The sequence below is a fragment of the Brassica napus genome, chromosome C2 (genome assembly GCF_020379485.1).
Source record: "Brassica napus cultivar Da-Ae chromosome C2, Da-Ae, whole genome shotgun sequence".
Taxonomy (NCBI): Eukaryota; Viridiplantae; Streptophyta; class Magnoliopsida; order Brassicales; family Brassicaceae; genus Brassica; species Brassica napus.
In genome coordinates, this window is record NC_063445.1 from 22,452,486 (window position 1) to 22,472,285 (window position 19,800).

General features: G+C 37.0%; 3 protein-coding genes across 4 annotated transcripts; all 3 read left to right on the top strand.

The window, feature by feature from the left end:
* The first annotated feature begins 36 nt into the window (after positions 1-36).
* Positions 37-2,173, top strand: LOC106395385 (transcription factor IIIA). Of its 2 annotated transcripts, none has more exons than XM_013835860.3 (6): positions 37-257; positions 361-504; positions 900-1,239; positions 1,333-1,571; positions 1,650-1,793; positions 1,875-2,173. In XM_013835860.3, exons 1-6 carry the CDS (start codon positions 81-83, stop codon positions 2,013-2,015), a joined length of 1,185 nt encoding a protein of 394 aa, XP_013691314.1. In that variant the 5' UTR covers positions 37-80; the 3' UTR covers positions 2,016-2,173. The 2 variants fall into 2 exon arrangements, with proteins under 2 accessions (XP_013691314.1, XP_013691318.1); XM_013835864.3 differs by having other exon boundaries at positions 1,720-1,793.
* Positions 2,174-12,427: 10,254 nt separating this feature from the next.
* On the top strand, positions 12,428-13,004 carry LOC106433480 (proteinase inhibitor PSI-1.2-like). Its single transcript, XM_013874303.3, has 2 exons — positions 12,428-12,516; positions 12,628-13,004. Exons 1-2 carry the CDS (start codon positions 12,474-12,476, stop codon positions 12,828-12,830), a joined length of 246 nt encoding a protein of 81 aa, XP_013729757.1. The 5' UTR covers positions 12,428-12,473; the 3' UTR covers positions 12,831-13,004.
* Positions 13,005-14,498: 1,494 nt separating this feature from the next.
* On the top strand, positions 14,499-16,200 carry LOC106433462. The gene is made up of 2 exons (XM_013874287.3): positions 14,499-15,722; positions 15,831-16,200. Exons 1-2 carry the CDS (start codon positions 14,550-14,552, stop codon positions 16,038-16,040), a joined length of 1,383 nt encoding a protein of 460 aa, XP_013729741.1. The 5' UTR covers positions 14,499-14,549; the 3' UTR covers positions 16,041-16,200.
* Positions 16,201-19,800: the final 3,600 nt, after the last annotated feature.

Here is a 19,800-nt window from a genome sequence, read left to right on the forward strand (position 1 = left end):
GTTTAATTAAGTTGCGCTATAAATATACATTTTTTGCTCATAGGCCTCGCTACTTCATCTTCTAAAGTTTGCGGCGTGTGATGCAGACGAACCCTGATTCTCGCGTAGAAAATCAAAGCGAGATGCCGGAAGAAGCAGCTAACGTCGACGCCAAGCCATCGAAACCCAAGGACATACGTCACTACCTCTGCCAATATTGCGGAATCAGCAGATCGAAGAAGTATCTCATCACTTCACACATCAATTCTCATCATAAGGTTTCCATCTCCCTCCTCCCTCTCTCTCTCTCTCTCTCTAAGACTTTAGTGTGTAGAATTCATGAGTTGACGCGTTTTGGGCACTTCTCCGTGTTTATTTTAGGTGGAAGTTGAAATGGAAAGAGATGAAGAAGCTTGGGAGGCTGATGAAGAAGATGTCTCTGGTAAACACACTTGCCAGGCGTGTGGTGCTGAGTTCAAGAAACCTGCTCACTTGAAGCAGCATATGCAGAGCCACTCGCTTGAGGTATGCATCCTCGTGGTAGCTTCTTTATATAATTGAATCCTCGTGGAGACAGAGAAGCTCGTGGGCTTCCTTAGTTCTGAAACTTGATCTTATTGTGCGCTAAAAGTTTACACCTTTGCAGGAAATGAATGTCCTTTTTTTGTTTGATAACAAAAGGTCTTACTTATGTTATATTGCGTGAGGCATTGGATCCCAAAAGAGCGAACTCCAAAATGCGAGGCTACATGTTATGGACTAGTATCAGGCTGGGAGACCTCCTGAGAAGCTCCTGCTAGTTTGCCTCCGTCACGCTAAAGGTTTGAAATTTGATGTTCAGCAGCTTGTTTCTTACTTCTCAATGCTTCTGGAGTTTGTTGTCTTTTGTTTCTGATTGTTTTTGTGTTCTTGCTGTGCAGAGACCTTTTGCGTGCTATGTGAATGATTGTACTTCTAGTTATAGGAGGAAGGATCATCTCAATAGGCATCTTCTTACCCATAAAGGGAAGCTATTCAAGTGCCCAGTGGGGAATTGCAAGAGTGAGTTCTCAGTACATGGCAACATCGGGAGGCATGTTAAGAAGTTTCATAGGAAGGACGATACTGCTAATGGTGATAGTAACAAGGAAATTACTGGTAATGGAGATCCTCATCCCTCGGAATGTTCAACTGGCCAAAAGAAGCTTGTCTGCAAAGAGAAAGGGTGTGGAAAGGCCTTTAAGTATCCGTCACAGTTACAGAAGCATCAGGATTCTCATGGTAAGTGCCCCATTCTACTCTCATGGAGGCACTACTTCTGCTATTGCCAGTTTTCAAGTCTCTAAATGTTGCTTTTGGATTTTACATTTGCAGTGAAATTGGACTCGGTTGAGGCTTTTTGTTCAGAGCCCGGGTGTATGAAGTACTTCACAAACGAGGAATGTCTCAAGGCACACATACGATCCTCCCATCAGCACATCAACTGCGAGATATGCGGCTCTAAGCATTTGAAAAAGAACATCAAGAGACACCTACGGACCCATGAAGAAGACTCATCATCACCAGGAGAGTTCAAGTGTGAAGTTGAGGGGTGCTCTTCAACATTCTCAAAGGTAAAGAAACACTAACTTAACTCAAATCAAGTACTGTTTTCAAGTCCTAGATTATTAACCATCCTCGTTATTTTAAAGGCTTCTAATCTTCAGAAGCACTTGAAAGCAGTGCACGAGGATATCAGACCCTTTGTATGTGGCTTTTCAGGCTGTGCCAAGAGATTTGCTTACAAACATGTCAGAAACAACCACGAGAAATCCGGGAGCCACATATACACCTGCGTAAGTTCAGTCCCCAACTTGTTTTCTTTACAAACTCGAAAGAGACTAGAATCTCACATGGAAGTTGATTGATGGTTTCAGGGTGATTTTGTTGAAGCTGATGAAGATTTCACATCAAGACCAAGAGGTGGAGTCAAGAGAAAGCATGTTACAGCTGAAGTGCTGATAAGGAAGAGGGTCATGCCTCCTCAGTTTGATTCACAAGAACACGAGACTTGCTAGTTTAGGCAGATATGGTTTTAACTCTGTGTAAAGTTTGTGTTTTATTTGTCTGTACTCTGTAGGAGAACATATAGAGCAATCTATATATAATAGCAAATCCAATTTTGAAGCTAGACGATGTAATCATTTTTTTATAGGAAAATAAAATTTAAATCTAACGGTTAAGTTTATCAATACTTTGTAATCTAACGGACATGATCATCTCTCATTTATAAGATCCGACTTCATCGATCTCGTTCACCAAAAGGCGTTTCAGTCAACTGCTCTCTGAACAATGCACACCTTATACATCCGCCTCTTCTCAAAGGACACCTCATTTGCCTCCTTTCGGATTCAACGCGTCTCTAAAATCCGTCTATACATTGAACTTTCAGATTTCTTATCCCTTTACATATTCCATCATCAATCTATCTCTTTATATTTTCCATCATCCTCGTCCAGTTTTAGATGTAAGAATTCCTCTCAGACAGTTCATCACCATCGTCGTACATGTGTGTATCTGTCTTTGGGATTTTGTACTTCGTTTATTATATGGAAATAAATTAATCCATAGTTTGTTGTTTTATTTAAAGGGACAGACTTTTGAAAAGAAATTAATTCTTTGGTACTGCGTGGGAGGAGATGGAGTGAATCACGTACTCTTTTTGGCCAAAGAACAATCTATGTTCCCAAGTGTTTTTACTGCAGTTAATTGAAATGTATTTTTACTCAATTTTCGTTGAGCGTTTCTGTATTTCTGTTGATTACCGTTTGATGTTTTCCAGCAGAATTGATCTGAGAGTCGCTTATGTATCATTTTTAAGTTTTTTCAAAAAAAATGATCCAGATTGTTGAGTTATGATTAAAGGAGTTTGAAGAGGAAAAGAAACAATTATTAACGAGTATGGTCCAGCACAGCCTTAATAACATCCATAAGTGCATCACTCACGCGTGTGCCTTGAAGTGGGAAAGTTTGGAGTTGGAAAAGAAGTAGAGGGACTCCAACGTTACGTCTCTATGGGAACCCGATCTTTATGATATTACAAATCATTAATTTATAAATACAAGTATAATCTCTTCGTAATAGAAGCTACATATTAATGTAAATTATATGCTTTTGAGTTTTGAGTGATTTAAAGAATTTATATAGTTGTGTTGTTCTTTGTCCCTCAAAAAGAAAGACCGTAAAAACAGATGAAGTAAGAAATCAACAATGAGTTCATCAAAAGTTGTGATCATATTTTTAGTTTCATCAAATTCTTGTAACATGTGAAAGAAAAGCTTTCACAGAGAAGTAGAGAGAAGGACGATAAACGTCACGGGTACGCCAACTTGGTGCCGTCTCGCATACCGGGTTCGGCAGGGGACGGGTACGGCACGGGTACGGCTGGGAAACGTCCCCGGCGCGTCTCATGTAAGGCAGGGAAGGCAACACTTGACGGGGACGGATCGGGGTGAGAACAGAGACGTTTCGAGAATGAATATATCGTATTCCACGTTTCGGTGCTGCTTAGCCGGCTAGGAATATTAGTAAGGAAAATAAAATTTATGGTTTTAATTAATTACCTTTTAATATTTTTTGCCTCTTCGCCTTTATATTCATTATTTTCTCTATGCTAAGTTACTTAAGGGGAAATAACATATTGAGACTTTGTGTCATCTTCCTGTTTTTTTTTGTCCAGACCATAAACAACACATATGCCTCTTCTCTGTTTTCTTCAGTGAAGTTTTGTTTTGTTGTTTCCCTTTGCATTTTACTTAGATGTATGTGTACTGGTGTTAATATAATCGATTGTTTGATTTTTTATTTTCTTATTGGTCGTATAACTACTAGGTTATTAGTTTATTCTGTTGTTTTCTAGCTGTTTTTAAAACTGTTAATTCTTATGTGAGAGGTCTTAAAAATTTGAGTTTTAGGTATTTTTACATTATATATATATATATATATATATATATATATATATATATATATTGCCGTCTCTATGCCGTATCCGTATCTATGAATTTTAAGTTTTCGGTCCCGGTCCCGGTCCCGGGGCAGCTTGTTCTGGTAAAGAGTAAATATAAGGTTTTCCTTTACTGATGCACCAGTGTCTCCCTTTTAACACACGTAGTTGACATTGAAGGTTTCTTGAAACAATGAGGTTGGTGAAAGGTTGCAATGGATTATACCTAATGTGCATTAGTTTGTTGTGTTCACATTATTACAAGACAGGGCAATGTCAAAGATTAAGTTTTAAGGTTTGGAAGATTTGGAAGTTGTAAGGTTTGTAATGTTACAATGCTAACATTTGTAAGGTTTGGAAGTTTAAAGACAGATAGATTCACTACCACTACTCGAGATGATAAAAAACCTTTGGAAAAATACATAAACATAAAAATATCAATTTATATCCTTTGTTCCTTAACTTTGAAAAGAAGGAAACTTGTATTGTATTATCTTACAAATGAATTACGTGTTATGCACTGTTTGATAATGATCGACATACTAGAAGGGTGATGTCATGCACACTAACCATTATCTATTTCATAGTTCATAACAATGTCATCCAACATGTTAAACCTTCTACTGTTCAGTTCTATAATCTTCAAATGTTAATCATTTATGTAAATGACCCTAACTTCTATAAGGATATACAATCTTGCAGTTAACAATAAAAGACATAGTCTATATACAGATGCATGTGTTATAAATTGTATATATGTGAAAGAGATGAAGAGTGGAAAAATGCCATGAAAGTACCATCACTTTGGATACACCAGATCAATTGCTTATTTTATTTTTCAAATTAGTTCACTATAAAGTTACAATTTCATAGAAAGTATGGTGATTAATGATCATATTGGATTTTACAAAATACATAGAGTTCTAGGAAAATAAGCTTTTTAATTACAATCAACAGTAACAATCACCCTCATTATATGCAAAAATGCGGAATTCTCTCAGGTGCGTTTCCCAATGACCGGCAAACAACCCCCAAAGCATTAATTCTCCACTGCTCCTAACGCTCAACCTCCGCAAGAAAAGAAGAGCCCCACCGTAATCCCTCTCTCCGATGACCTAAAGTTGAAGATTTCAAATTTCCTCCAGTCATTCGATAGATCCAGGCATGGGTACCACGCTCCTGTGTTTACTCTTCCGAGGCAGCCCCTCCATTTCAAGCTACACAGGATTGAGAGGCAATTTTTCTTTGAGGTTGAAGTTTCTGAAGAGCATCAAAGCTTGGGTGGTTACCGCTTACTGAGGTTTTCAGTCGCTACATTCTTACCTCCTTTTGAAGATATCTTCGCTTCGTTTTGCTAAACTACTTACAGCTCAGCCAGAGCGTACCCCCAACATCGTAAGCTCATACCTTACCTGTCTCTAAGAGTATGGCTCATAGATACTCAAGATCTGAGAAAGGAAAATGGACGGCAGATTCATCCAGAGCTGACCGCCGCCGGCCGATACGCATCCCGCACAACGATAACTCAGCGCTCATTGAAGAAAATAAACTCACACTCATAGGGCAAGTGACAAACCCGGCCATCCAGAAGACTCAATGGATTGTAGACTGGCTCCTACAGTACTGGAAGGTTGAAGGGGAGCTTACTGGAAGAGAATTAGGTCCAGAACTCTTCCAAATCCGCTTCACCTCCGAGGAAGCTCTCCAAATAGTACTTAGGAAGGGACCTTACCACTGCAAAAGATGGATGATCCTCCTACAACGGTGGGAACCGGTGGTTTCATACTCCTTCCCCAGAATGATTGCCTTCTGGATAAGAATCCACGACCTGCCGCTTCACTTCTGAACACTTGAAGCTCTAACAACTATAGGAGAGGAACTAGGACCGATCCTAGACAAAGACGTGGACCACGCGAGAATTAAAGTCCTCATTGATGGACTAAAGAAGCTGGAAATGCGCCTTCCCCTTGAACTTCCATCAGGAGATGAGATTTATGTTACTCTAGAATATGAAAAACTAGAGAAACATTGCTTCATCTGCTACTCTCTCTCTGTCATGAGAAGGAATCTTGCCCTCTTAAGAGGGATAAAACTACCAAGTTGGATGTCTCACAAGGTATAAGCCAGCAAAACACTCTTAGAAAGCTTGAAGACCATCGACGGAGACATGACATAATATCCATCTCTCTGAGCTCAAGAGATAGAGGACTGGAATACAGAGAGCATCAGACATCCAGCCAAATATCAATTCACTCTGCCTGCAAGAGCCTGAAAGAGGTAGACTACCCTCTAAGGAAAGCTCACGATCGAGCTTTTCCAGAGAGGAGGAGAGGAGAGGCTACAATGCTACGAGAAGGGAGAGGGAAAGAGAAAGAGAAAAGGATCACTCATCTCATCTCAAATATCCTACTTACCGAAAGCGTTCACCAGACAAGAGAGTACCTAGAGACCGCTCTCCACATCAAAGAATTATGGAGGAAACAAGGCCCCTCTCAGGGAGTCAGAAGTCTCATTACTCAAGAACACCTCCCCCTCGACCTCCTCGAGAGAGAATGACGTTACCGGCGGCTCCGGAAATAGGAGAAGTAAACAGTCGATCTAAAGAAAGAGTATCTGCCCTAGAAAGAATCGAGCCAATTTCTCAGTCTGCACCCAGGCCTTATGCACTAGAGAGAATTGAAGTGGAAAACAACTTGTCGGCTGAAAGAGTTTCAGCACTAGAGAGAATTGAAGTGGTAAACAACTTGTCAGCTGACAGAGTTTCAGCACTGGAGAGAATTGAACCCCTACCTGTTGAACCTCCCCGGACTACAGGTCTTTCTACCTCGCTTCTCGCAAGGCTCTAGGATGTTGAGGTACAATATATGGAGATGGAAAATAACAGTCCAGCTTTTGGAGAAGGATCTTCTAGGAGAATCCAACATATAATAAGCCCGACTCAGCAAGTGGAATCGCAGAGAGCCCTAATGATCCAACGCCTAGGAGCCCCCCCCCCCCCCCCCCCCCCAGCTACAAAGAAGCGAAACCTACCAGGAGCAGCAACTCAGAAGGCAACGAACGCAAGGCTAGGAGAAAAAAAGGCCCCATCTGGGAAAGTAACGGGAGCAATCAAAACCAAAGGAAATAGCAGGCCCCTGAAGAGAACCCGTACCACCAAGCAGCTAAGAGCAAGGGGCAGACCCCCGACCCGTAAGCGCCTCTGCGTTGAGAGGAACGCCCAAAGCAAAGATTTACCTTGTAATAATGATGGAGCTGACCCTTCGAATGGGAATGGAGCAGGAACAAGTAGGGGTAAGGGGGATTTTCAAGAACCCCCAAACCAAATTCCTTAGCTGTAATGAGCTGGAACTGTCAAAGTTTAGGAGGTGACCTGACAGTTCCTAGAATCCGAGAGCTGAGAAGTGTTCAAGCTCCGGATATTATGTATTTTATGGAGACTAAAAATCAGGAAGCTTTTGTTCTTTCAATTCTTCAAACTCCTGACTATAATCATCACTTCCTAATCCCACCAAGTGGGCTCAGTGGAGGCCTTGCTCTGTTATGGAGAAATGAAATTAATCTAACGGTCTTAAGCTCCTCCGCAAACTTCATAGATACAGAGGTGGTCTACAAAGCCAACACCTTCTTCCTAACCTTCATCTACGGTATCCCCCAACAAGAGAATAGAGCTGCCTTCTGGGAGGAGATCTCGCTTTTAGGTCAAGGAAAAGACTCGGCTTGGGCCCTCAGCGGGGACTTCAATGATATTTTGGATAATTCAGAAAAGTCCGGCGGCCCTCCGAGATATGAAGGCTCTTTCGTACCATTTAGAAGCTTTGTTTCACTAAATGGGCTGTGGGATGTGAAGCACACATGCAACCAACTCTCCTGGAGGGGAAAGCGACATACTCACGACATCAAATCAAGACTTGACAGGACCCTTGCCAACCTGGCCTGGGCCGAGATGTTCCCTGCAAGCTGCTGTAATTACCTCTGGTTTGAGGGGTCAGATCATCGCCCTTTAATGACGTATCTGGATGTGCAAAAAGTGAAAAAGAGAAGACCGTTTAGGTACGACAGAAGACTCAAGGAAGATGAAGAAGCCAGGAAAATCGTAGAAGCAGCTTGGAAAAGGGGAGAGGAAGAAAGCGTCGAAGCCAAGATCTCTAGATGCCGAAGGGAGATTATAGAATGGTGAAAAAAGAAGAAGGAAGCAAACACAAGGGAGCTGCTACATAACCAGCAAGCACTGGACCTGGAGCTTTCGGCTTTAGTCCCAGACCCGACCAAAATACAGTTGCTACTGGAAGCACTCAGCAAAGTCTACAAAGCAGAGGAGCTCTTTTGGAGACAAAGGAGCATAATTTTGTGGCTTCAAGGAGGTGATAGCAACAATGCTTTCTTCCATGCTGTTACAAAAGTCAGAAAGGCAAGGAACTGCATCACTACGATTGAAAATGTTGAAGGAGTTCCAGTGTATGAAGAGGAAGAGGTGGGAAAAGTATTTGCGGACTTCTATCATCAACTTTTCTCTTCAAACGGGCTCTCAGACTTCAGCACAGTGGCAGAAACAATCACAGGACGCATTTCAGAAGAGATGAATGATCAGCTATGCAGAATCCCAGAGTTCAAAGAAATAAAGGAAGCAATCTTTTCCATTCATTCTGATAAAGCTCCGGGCCGATGGATTCTCAGCAAGCTTTTACCAATTCTTCTGGAGCTGTCTAGGACCAGATATTTACCGAAAAATTCGGAGCTTCTTCACCACAGGCTCGTTGAATCCACATCTAAATGAGACCCACGTCTGCTTGATTCCGAAGACTGAGGCCCCAAAGACAGCAGTGGAGTATCGACCGATTGCATTGTGCAATGTGAGGTACAAGATTATTGCCAAAATTCTCACACATCGTCTCCAACAGCTACTCTCACAGTTGATATCAAAGCACCAGACAGCCTTTGTGCCAGGAAGGGCCATTTAAGATAATATCTTAATCACTCACGAAACCCTCCATTACCTGAAGACGTCTGGAGCAAAGAAGAGATGTTCTATGGTCATCAAGACCGATATGAGCAAGGCGTATGATCGCATCGAGTGGAGATTCTTGGAAGAAGTTCTCAGGCGCCTAGGCTTTCGTGAAGTTTGGATAATTTGGGTTATGGAATGTGTCACTACGGTAACGTACTCGTTCCTCATCAATGGAGCACCGCAAGGAAAAGTCACACCTTCGAGAGGACTTCGCCAAGGGGATCCGCTCTCTCCATACCTTTTCATTCTGTGCACGGAGGTTCTCTCCGGACTCTGTTTGAATGCGCAACAGAATGGTAGACTGAGGGGTTTGCAAGTCGCTCAGCGGAGTCTGTATGTTAATCATCTCCTCTTCGCCGACGATACGATGATTTTCTGCAAAACAAATGAGAGAAACTGCAGAGAGCTAAGCGACATTCTGCGAAGGTATGAACTAAGCTCGGGCAGTGCATTAATCAGAGTAAATCTACAATTACTTTCTCTGCGAAAACCCCGGAAAACATCAAAGATAGAGTCAAGGCCTCGCTGGGAATCAATCAACAAGGGGGCATGGGAAAGTACCTAGGTCTCCCAGAGACTTTTGGGAGAAGCAAGAAGGATGTCTTTACAGGGATGGTGGATAAAATTCGACAGAAGGCGCAGTCTTGGACCACAAAGTTCCTCTAAAGGGCAGGAAAGCATGTTATGCTACAGTCGGTGTTGACATATCTCCCCACTTACTCCATGTCGACTTTCAAGATTCCGATCTCCCTATGCAATCGCATTCAATCTATCCTAACTCGATTCTGGTGGGACAAGGCGCCAGATAAGAAGAAGATTGCTTGGGTAGCTTGAGGCGTAATGGCACAACCCAAAGTTTTGGGAGGTCTTGTTTTAAAAACTTGGAAGACTACAATGACTCTCTGTTGGCAAAGCTCAGCTGGAGAATCCTAAACAACCCGGACTCTCTGTTAGCACAAGTGCTGAAAGGCAAATATTTCAATGATTGCTCCTTTATGGAGAGTAGTAAAAAAGCAGGTTCCTCTCACGGCTGGTCAAGTATATTGGCTGGTAGGGCTGTACTAAACAAAGGAATTGGGTTCTTGGTTGGAAACGGTGAAAGCATTAGTGTCTGGTCTGATCATTGGCTCTCCCCCTTTGGCTCTGAGGCACCAATAGGACCCCCTACCTTTGAAAACCAAAACTTAAGGGTAGTAGACCTGATGGATCATCTTACCAATGAGTGGGACCTGGAAAAAGTTTGACTGCACTTACCTCAGTATGAGGAAAAAATTAGGCTCATTATCCCGAGCTCGACAAGACCTCCTGATCGACAAGTCTGGCTCCATGAACCCGCTGGATCATACTCTGTTAAATCAGGGTACATAAGGATCTTTGAGGAGAAGCATGGATCTGCTCCTTTGACTGGATGAAGCTAGTGTGGAACCTACAGGTGCAACCAAAGATTCAACACTTTTTATGGAGAGCGCTAAATAATGCTATACCGGTGGGCACTTTACTTGCAACACGCGGAATCCATTCAGAACTAAGCTGCAAAAGATGTGGAGCTCCATAATCCATCTCCCACCTGTTCATCTCATGTCCTTTTGCAGTAGAGTTCTGGACAAAGGCCCCTCTTAACTCCCCGGTCATAGCTCCCTCCGCGCTTATGGATTTTAGAGCTTGGGTGACAGATCATGTAAAGAAAGCATCGCTACCTCCTTTGGGCATTGCCTCCACCCCGCTGGTTCCTTGGCTCATTTGGAACCTTTGAACTGCTAGAGACAAGTTGGTCTTTGAAGGAAAGTCCTATAAGATTGAATACATCATCACTAAAGCTATAGTGGACGCTAGAGAATGGGAAGAGGCAAATGCAAAGAAGAGTAAACAGAAAGGGAAAATCACAACAGTAAGCAATCGAGCTCTAAACTCTCCTTCTTGTTGGATTGATGGAGCATGGCAGGAGAACTCTAGGCTGGGAGGAATGGGATCGATTATCAAGAATGAAGAAGGAAACGTGCTTCTGCGAGGCTCTTCGAACAGGACGCACGTGAGATCAGCTCTTTTGGCGGAGGCCTTGGCTCTGCGAGAAGCGCTCATGAATGCAAAAGAGTTAAAGCTCACTAGCCTCCATGTTTTCTCGGACTCTCAAGTCCTTATCTCGGCCCTGTGTGAAGGGCGGGACGTGAACGAGATCGCGGGTATCCTCACTGATGTTAGGAACCTTGCAACTCTCTTCTGTCCAGTATCTTTTAGCTTTATCCCTCGTTTAGAAAACTCTCAGGCTGATTCGCTGGCTCGATCAGGCCTTGCTCGTTTGCTATTGTAGTCTGGATTCTAGTTCATAAATGCAAGTAGTTGTTTGACAAAAAAAACAAAAATTACAATCAACAATTTTATAAAACGATTCATGGGTTTGAATCTTGAAACTGAAAAGAAAGAAATTTCTTATAATCAACGTATAGTTTTGTGTGATTATAACCAATTATTTTATGAAAAGTTAACATTTAAACACTAATGTCTTTTTTAATTTATTGATTTCATTTTATACAATATATTCTAAATTGTAGGTTTCAATTTTATAGTCCTTTCACATTATAGTTTTGAAAAACAATTTTACATTTCTAAAAATTTCAAAATAGTGTAAACTACATAACAGTTTAGAGTTACTGATATAAAACTTAATTCATACGCTGATATAAAGTCTCGTGAAACATATGTTATAAAGATATTATAAATCAGTGAAAATATCAAGTAGTCCAAAATCTTACATATCTTCTCAACCAAACATGTATGAAACAAAAGCCAACAACACATCATACAATTATGTTTATTCATTATAGTTCTTCGTATGAATATTTTCATCATAACAAATTAGTCTATTGGGGTAACATCTTTTAACACTTGTCTCTTTTCATATAAATTTTATTGTTTCACCATTTTATGGTTATACACATTTTCACTTTTAATAGTTTTATGATCATATATATATTATTTTTCATGTATTTCTACTATATTTTATTTTGCAATTTTTCCTTCTGTAATCTTAAGATTCGAATGAATTGTTGATAAATAGTGCAATATAAAATAATGACGGGATATTTGATTTTTAAGAATATTTATATACTCTTTATAGCATTAAACTAGATTTTGAAGGATTGTATTATATAAAATTTATATTTTTTGAAAAACTTGTGTTTTATTTTGTTATCTATCTAATTTTAGTATCAATTATAGTTTATTAAAAAAAATATGTAAAATTTAATATATAGCTTTTCTGTGAATTCGTGGGGTCTGAATCCCAGTAGTAGTAATAGTAAGTGTAAAAGATAAGGTTATAGGATAAAGATCGACATTTTAAGTCAAATCTCTCAACTCTTTTTCGTCCACATATTCATTTCAGTCCAAAGAATCTCAAGTATTCGGTCAAAGTAAACTAAACTTGACTAATCAACCATGCAAAAGTCAATGGTGGAGCTAAATAATTCATTTTTTTCTAAGCTTCTATATATAAGCTATGAGAATATAATTAGAATCACATTGGAAAGCATGGCTACATACAAGATTTGGCTGATGTCTCTCATGATCACAGGTATAGTTCTTGTTAACTACATACATATAAGTATATAACATTGATCAAAAAAAAAAAAGTATATAACAATCAGAATTTGATATTACTTCTTGTTTCAAAAATTCCATTTAGGAGCGATTCTAGCAGATGTAATCCCTGGAGTTACTATAACAAAGACAGCGATCGCTTGTCCTCTCTATTGCTTGGAAGTAGAGTACATGACATGTCCTTCCTCTGGGGACGAGAAGCTGCCTCCGAGATGCAACTGTTGTCTTGCTCCCAAAAACTGTACTCTCCATCTCTCTGGTTCTACTTCTATCCATTGTACCAAATGATTTTAGAAACAAGTGTGTTCTATTTCATCTGTTCTGTAATCTCCTTTTTCTTCTTCTTGCTTCTTTCTCAAACTTTAACATCAAACACTTACATGTAATGGATATATAAAGAGCTTGTGAGTGAGTATCTACTGTAAGTTTGGCTGTTTTATTGAGTATTTTAAAAACCTTAAAGGAGCTCTACGTTGTGACCAGGTCCCAACTTTGTGATTATAAAAACGAAACCCTCGTTATGCTAATGGTAAGATAAAAAAGTCAGCAGCTCCTGCAGCAACTAGAACCACAGTAGTAATGGTTTTTTACTTTTTTTAATACTTTAAAATTTGTATTTATTTATTAAGTTAATTTATTTAAGAGAAATTAGGACCAATAACGAAATCAAAGCCATAAATTAAGAAAATGACCATAACAAAATAATGGTTGTATATTTATACGATATTTGTCATTTTACCTTTCATCACTATTTCCTTCTTTTTTTTTTTGAATGAACACTATTTCCTCTTATTTTAATTTACTTTTAACAGTCTAAAAAATAATTATTCAAATTTTTAGTAATTTATGAAAACATAGATTTTTTCTTTCTAATGCCATATTTTGAAAATTTTAAAACAAATATACATTTATAAAAATTAATATGTTATGTTTTTACGATGTTGTGTTCTATTGCATTTAGCATAAATATAATAGACTCTAATGCTCTATTCTATTTAATTATGTAGAATATAAATGTAATTTACTCTCTCGTTATAAGAGGGACAGTGTTGTCGAAACTCGAAAGGAGTGAAATATTATCACATCACTTTTTTAAAAAACTACATATATGGTTAATTTGTTAATTTTCTTATCCTTATGTATATTTGAAAAATTCACTCTTATTTTAAATATTTTTATTTTATTCTCATTATTTTTATTTAATTAAATTTATTATTGATAATTTTATTAGAAAATAAATAATATAGGTTTAATGTTTAAAACGTTAATAAAATTTTGTTTGTTTTTCTATCCCTAGGTTCATTTGACAAATTCACCCTTATTTTAATTATTTTTATTCATTTTTATTCATTTTTACTATTTTATTTTGCTACTATTATTTTATTTAATTTTTAATTATGATAACTTTTTACTTCAAAATAAGTAATTTAATTTTAAGGTTTAATACAATAAAATTAATTTCGTGATTTCAAGTATTAGTGTTTTAAACACCGAAAATTAAAGTGCTATTTTCACACTTTTATGGTTTTAAATGCTGTTTCTCCAATTCTATTAATGGTTTTCGCTATTAAATTCAAAATAAATTTTAGTTTATGACAGAAAGAAGTCTACTACTTCCTGTGAGATATTAATACTGAGATAAGAAAATTTAGGTGAATCAATAGGCGTGCTTAGCCCACTACGAATACTAAGTGGGGTTGCTATAGATCTGTGGGCTTCCATTACGAGTACTAAATGTACCCAAACAAGTCCCATTACGTGGTTCCTTCTAACTAATACGATTGTTTCGGGCGATGCCGCAAGACAAAATGCTCCTCGTCGAGCGGTCGAGAAGTTTACTTTCATGAAGAAGCGACACGTGCAAAGACGTGGCGATACGTGTCATTCAGAAGTTAAAAGAAAAATAAAATGTTTGTTGCGGTTTCACATCCTCCCAAAGTGTTTATAAGTTTAGTACCCGTAGTGGCAGTTCAGATTTGATGATGTAGTAAGCAACTTGCAAGTACAATGACGAATCTGTTGGCTTTGTGTCTTGTCTTCAGCACTTTATTTGCGGCGGAAGTATGGTCTCCGAGCCCATCCGTGACCACTCAACAGACCGTGGTGTCGGAGGAAGACGTCATCGTCAAAGATGGCCATCGCGTTGTGGTGGTTGAATACGACCGCGACGGGAAAACCAATACCAGAGTTTCGATCTCGCCGCCGTCGGCAGATGAGGGAGAACAAAAACAAGAAGTAGAGAAGGAAACTACGTTGTTTAGACACGCTAAAGAGAAAGCGAAAGAAACGGCGTCGTATTTTCCAAACGTTGGTCAAGGCATCTCGCAGCCGGTTGTGACGGAGGAGGCGCGTGATCACCACGCGACGGCTGGGGAAGTCATATGCGACGCGTTCGGTAAGTGCAGGCAGAAGATCTCGAGTGTTGTTGGCCGGGCTAAAGACCGAGCATCTGATACGGTAGATGATGTCGGAGAGAAGATCTCTGATACCGGAGATGCTGCGGCGGGTAAAGCTTACGACGTGAAGGAGACGGTTACACGTGTGGCACGTGACTTAGAGGAAACGGTTGCTGATAAAGCCGGCTATGCTAAGGAGAAGGTAGGAGAGACGGCACATGATGCGAAGGAGGGTATGGCCCATAAAGCTCAAGATGTTAAAGATAAAGTAACCAGAAAAGCCAATAACGTGAAGGAGACCATGGCCCATAAACCCCATGAGTCGAAGGAGAGGGTGAAAGATGAAGTGAGAGAGAAGGCTCACGAACTCAAGGAGAAGGCGGCTCACAAGTCCCACAACGCGTGGGAGAGAGTTAAGTTTGCGGCGCGTGGATTGGGGTCAGCGACTGCGAAGGCGCTGAGTCCTACTAAGGTAGCAAGCGTGGTGGGGCTGACTGCAATTGCGGCTGCGTTTGGGACTAGCGTGTGGGTGACGTTTGTGTCGAGCTACGTGTTGGCCTCAGTGTTGGGGAGGCAGCAGTTCGGGGTTGTTCAGAGCAAGCTGTATCCTGTCTACTTCAAGGCAACCTCTGTTGGAATCTTGGTGGGTTTGCTTGGTCACGTGCTTAGCCGGCGGAGGAAGCTGCTCACTGACGCTACGGAGATGTGGCAAGGCGTGAACCTTTTGTCCGCTTTCTTTATGATTGAGGCTAATAAGTCATTTGTCGAGCCACGTGCCACCAAGGTATATCTACACTTACCTAGCCAGTTTGTCTTAGTAATATAGTAAAGTGATGTTAGTCTAGTGATCATTATGTTGTTTTGGGTTATATATATATTTTGTTGTGGATAGGCGATGTTTGAGAGGATGAAGGCGGAAAAAGAAGAAGGAAGAGGAGGAGGAGAGAGAACGAGTGAGCAAGAAGTAAGGAGGAAACTGGAGAGGCTAAGCGAGAGGCTGAGCAAGCTCAACACATACTCCTCTTGGTTAAACATAATGATGCTCATGTCTCTAACCTGGCACTTTGTTTATCTCGGCCAGAGACTAGGCGCTGCTTGTTGATGCATATGGCTTTGTTAATTTGTCTCAAGTGTGTGTATCTCCTGGTCCTACACCTAACTTTTGTCGTTGTGGTTGTTGTTTTCTGACGTACTTCTTACGGTGTCATAGTTTTATGTTGTGTTGTTTAATGTCATATGTAGATATGTCTTGTTATTAGGTCATGCCTTGACTTTTGAGTTAGACGGTTGTTTTTTTCGCCTGTATATATACAAATTTGAATGGTAACGTAGGCTAAAACTAAACAGAAGAATACATACTAAAATAAGAAAAATACAAATCGGTAGCTCATTATTGAAAGTAGATCCTTTTAACTAAAAGACAAAGAAAAACAAAATCGGTATGCACCTGTGCGCCACTGATGGAGTTCCACCCCAAATCACCAAAGCATCTCAGGAGTATCCGTGGGCTGCAAAAATGAAATCGGTATATCAATCATCGAAGAATAACTACTCCTGTTTATATGGAAGATGAAACTCCAAAGGTTTAATAGTATTCTTAGCCATATCTTCGTCGTTCCCTATTTTCTAGTTCTTTTGAACTTGATAAGTTTCAGCTAACCTAATTCTCATGTAGGCTCATGTCTTAACATCTACTCTACACTTCACTCATAACCTGTATTGCTTCATGCAATTTTCTATCAAAACATTCTTTCAAGAAAAAAGCAAAATCATTTTTTGAAAAAATATTATGTATGAAGTACTCATATCCCATCTATATTAATAGAGAAACATTTAAAAAATTATAACATGTAGTTAGTACTAATTGAAAAAATGTCATGCTGAGTTGTCACGTAATTAAAATGTTGCACTGCTGAGTTGTCACGTAATTAGAATGCTAATTTTACTTACAAGACGGCCTGAGAATCAGTTGAGAATTTTGTTAGTCTAAAACTAAATTGTTATGAAATTCCCTATATATTAATAGAGAAACATTTAAAAAGTTATAACTTGTAGTTTGTATTAATCAAAAAGTACCCTGCTGAGTTGTCACGTAATTAGAATACTAATTTTGCTTACATGGCGGCTTGAGAATCAATTGAGAATTTTGTAAGTCCAAAATTAAATTGGTAGGGAATTTTATATTATATAGTATGTCCATTATGGACCATTCATTTATCAAATTGAATTATTTCCTTAAATAAAGCATACAAAATTACCTAATGTGATTAAGATATATATGACAATTAATGATTTTAAATAATAAAGATTTGCTAACAATATGTATACTTTCTATCATTTTTGTTTAATTATTTATTATTAAAATAAATTACATAATTACATTAATCATATAATAAAAATTTAGATTTTTTTGTATATGTTGTATTTAAATTTTTCAAAACGAGAAATTAGTAAAACTGTTAAAAGTCTCACATAAACTTTTGTGATCAAGGTTTAAATTTTTTTTCTATAATAGGATACAATGATTATAAAATCATATGAATAAATAATTTTATTTTAATAGGTGTTTATGTTAATATATATATATATATATATATATATAATATATCATATCGTTTAAATTAAACTAGATACATCATATGAAAATACATACTTATATTCTGATATCTACGGTGAACATATATTGAAAAGTTAATACTTTAATTTGGAAATATTTATTATTTTTTTAAATGATTATAAATTATTGAAACCAATAAACATTCCACATTATAAAAAAAGTAGTTGGTGTAAAATTTTGTTACACAAATATGCAAATAATCATAAGATTATATGAGCAGAAACCTCATTTAATTAACATTCATATTAAAAGTATACTATATATCTATGTTAATATCATTTAAATTTAATTATATATCATATACGATAGATAAGATTGATTGTTTTGATTTATATACCCTAAAATGATTGCGAATAAACAAGAGCGGCCATTTGATTTATATGCGCACATCAATTTATTACATAATAGTAACTGATTTCTTAGTTATTTAATATATAATAGTTATTTTATTATTTCATTATATGCAGAAAAACATAAAATAAGTAATAAATATAAAATATTTATTATGTTCAATGCGCGGATCTAAACCTAAGTATGTATCTCTTTAATAATTTTAAATCTTAAACATTTTCTAAATCTCAAGCCAAAACAAAATAACAAAATGAGAATAAACTCAAAAATCAATAGTTATATCGAGCAATAACCAAAATGAAAAAAAAAACTTCACAAAAACGAGAAAAATATTGAAGATATTTAGGATTGGCACGTGAACGTAAACTTCTCATAACCATAATTAACTTTTAAATTGCTAAATCATGATATAAAACCGAGCTCTCATATTTTCATTGTAACCAAATAGTAGACCTGAGATTCTTCGGCCTAAATGTTAGGTTCTTATGCGATAAATATTTTTTGACCTAAATATTTTTAAAATGGAATCAGCTCATCAGTAAACAAATTAAATTAACAAAAAAAAATTTAAAGAAGTATTTAAGGGCCAAAAATATTTATTCGATCAAGAATATAAAATTTATTTTTCCATACGATATTTCTTAAATAATTTTCATATAAATTCGTCTTGCGCAAGGCGCATGTCTTATCCTAGTTTTATATTATATAGTATGTCCATTATGGACCATTAAATTATCAAATTAAAATTATTATATATTTTTTCCTTAAATAAAACCTACGGAATTACCTAATGTGATTATGATATACTCCATCTGTTCCTGAAAGTAGGATTTTCTAGATTTATTTTTAGTTCCAAAATGATAGATTTTCTAAAATTTTAAGGTACTTTTAGTAGTTAATGTTGAAAAGTTTTATACTTTTAAGAAACATTAATTGAAAATATTTGAATTGATTGAATACTATTGGTTGATATTTATTGGAAAATGTATAGTAAAATAAATAATTAATTCAATTGTAAAAAATTGATTGTTTTCTTAATATGCGTAAATACTTTAGAAAATCCTTCTTTTGGGAACAGAGGGAGTATATGACAATTAATGATTTTAAATAATAAATATTTGCTAACAATCTGTATACTTTCTATCATTTTTGTTTAATTATTTATTATTAAAATAAATTACACAATTACATTAATCATATAATAAAATTTGGATTTTTTTGTATATGTTGTATTTTGAATTTTTTGTATATGTTGTATTTTGAATTTTTTGTATAAATTACTAAAACTGTTAAAAGTCTCACATAAAGTTTTGTGATTAAGGTTTAAATTTTTTTTCTATAATAAGATACAATGGTTATAAAATCTTATGAATAAATAATTTTATTTTAATAGCCGTTTATGTTAATATATATATGTACATTTCATATCGTTTAAATTAAGTTATACATCTTATGAAAATACATACTTATATTTTGATATATTCGTTAACATATATTGAAAAATTAATATTTTAATTTTGAAATCTTCATTGTTTTTTTAAATGATTATAAATTATTGAAAGCACTAAACATTCCACATTATAAAAAAAAATAGTTGGTGTAAAATTTTGTTACACAAATATTCGAATAATCATAAGATCATATAAGTAGAAACCTCATTTAATAAACATTCATATTAAAAGTATACTATATATCTATGTTAATATCATTTAAATTTAATTATATATCACATTTGATAGATAAGATTAATTGTTTTGATTTATATACCCTAAAATGATTACGAATAAACAAGAGAGATAGTTTGATTTATATGCGCACACAAATTTATTAAATAATAGTAACTGATTTCTTAGTTATTTAATAAATAATTGTTATTTTATTATTTCATAATATG

Bases quoted from the DNA above. Each gene is read 5' to 3' on its own strand.
- LOC106433480 (XM_013874303.3), top strand. From the start codon at position 12,474: ATGGCTACATACAAGATTTGGCTGATGTCTCTCATGATCACAG. The intron at 12,517-12,627 runs GTATAGTTCTTG...AATTCCATTTAG, and splicing joins GATGTCTCTCATGATCACAG to GAGCGATTCTAGCAGATGTA.
- LOC106433462 (XM_013874287.3), top strand. From the start codon at position 14,550: ATGACGAATCTGTTGGCTTTGTGTCTTGTCTTCAGCACTTTATTTGCG. The intron at 15,723-15,830 runs GTATATCTACAC...TGTTGTGGATAG, and splicing joins TCGAGCCACGTGCCACCAAG to GCGATGTTTGAGAGGATGAA.
- LOC106395385 (XM_013835860.3), top strand. From the start codon at position 81: ATGCAGACGAACCCTGATTCTCGCGTAGAAAATCAAAGCGAGATGCCG. The intron at 1,572-1,649 runs GTAAAGAAACAC...GTTATTTTAAAG, and splicing joins GCTCTTCAACATTCTCAAAG to GCTTCTAATCTTCAGAAGCA. The intron at 1,794-1,874 runs GTAAGTTCAGTC...TGATGGTTTCAG, and splicing joins GGAGCCACATATACACCTGC to GGTGATTTTGTTGAAGCTGA.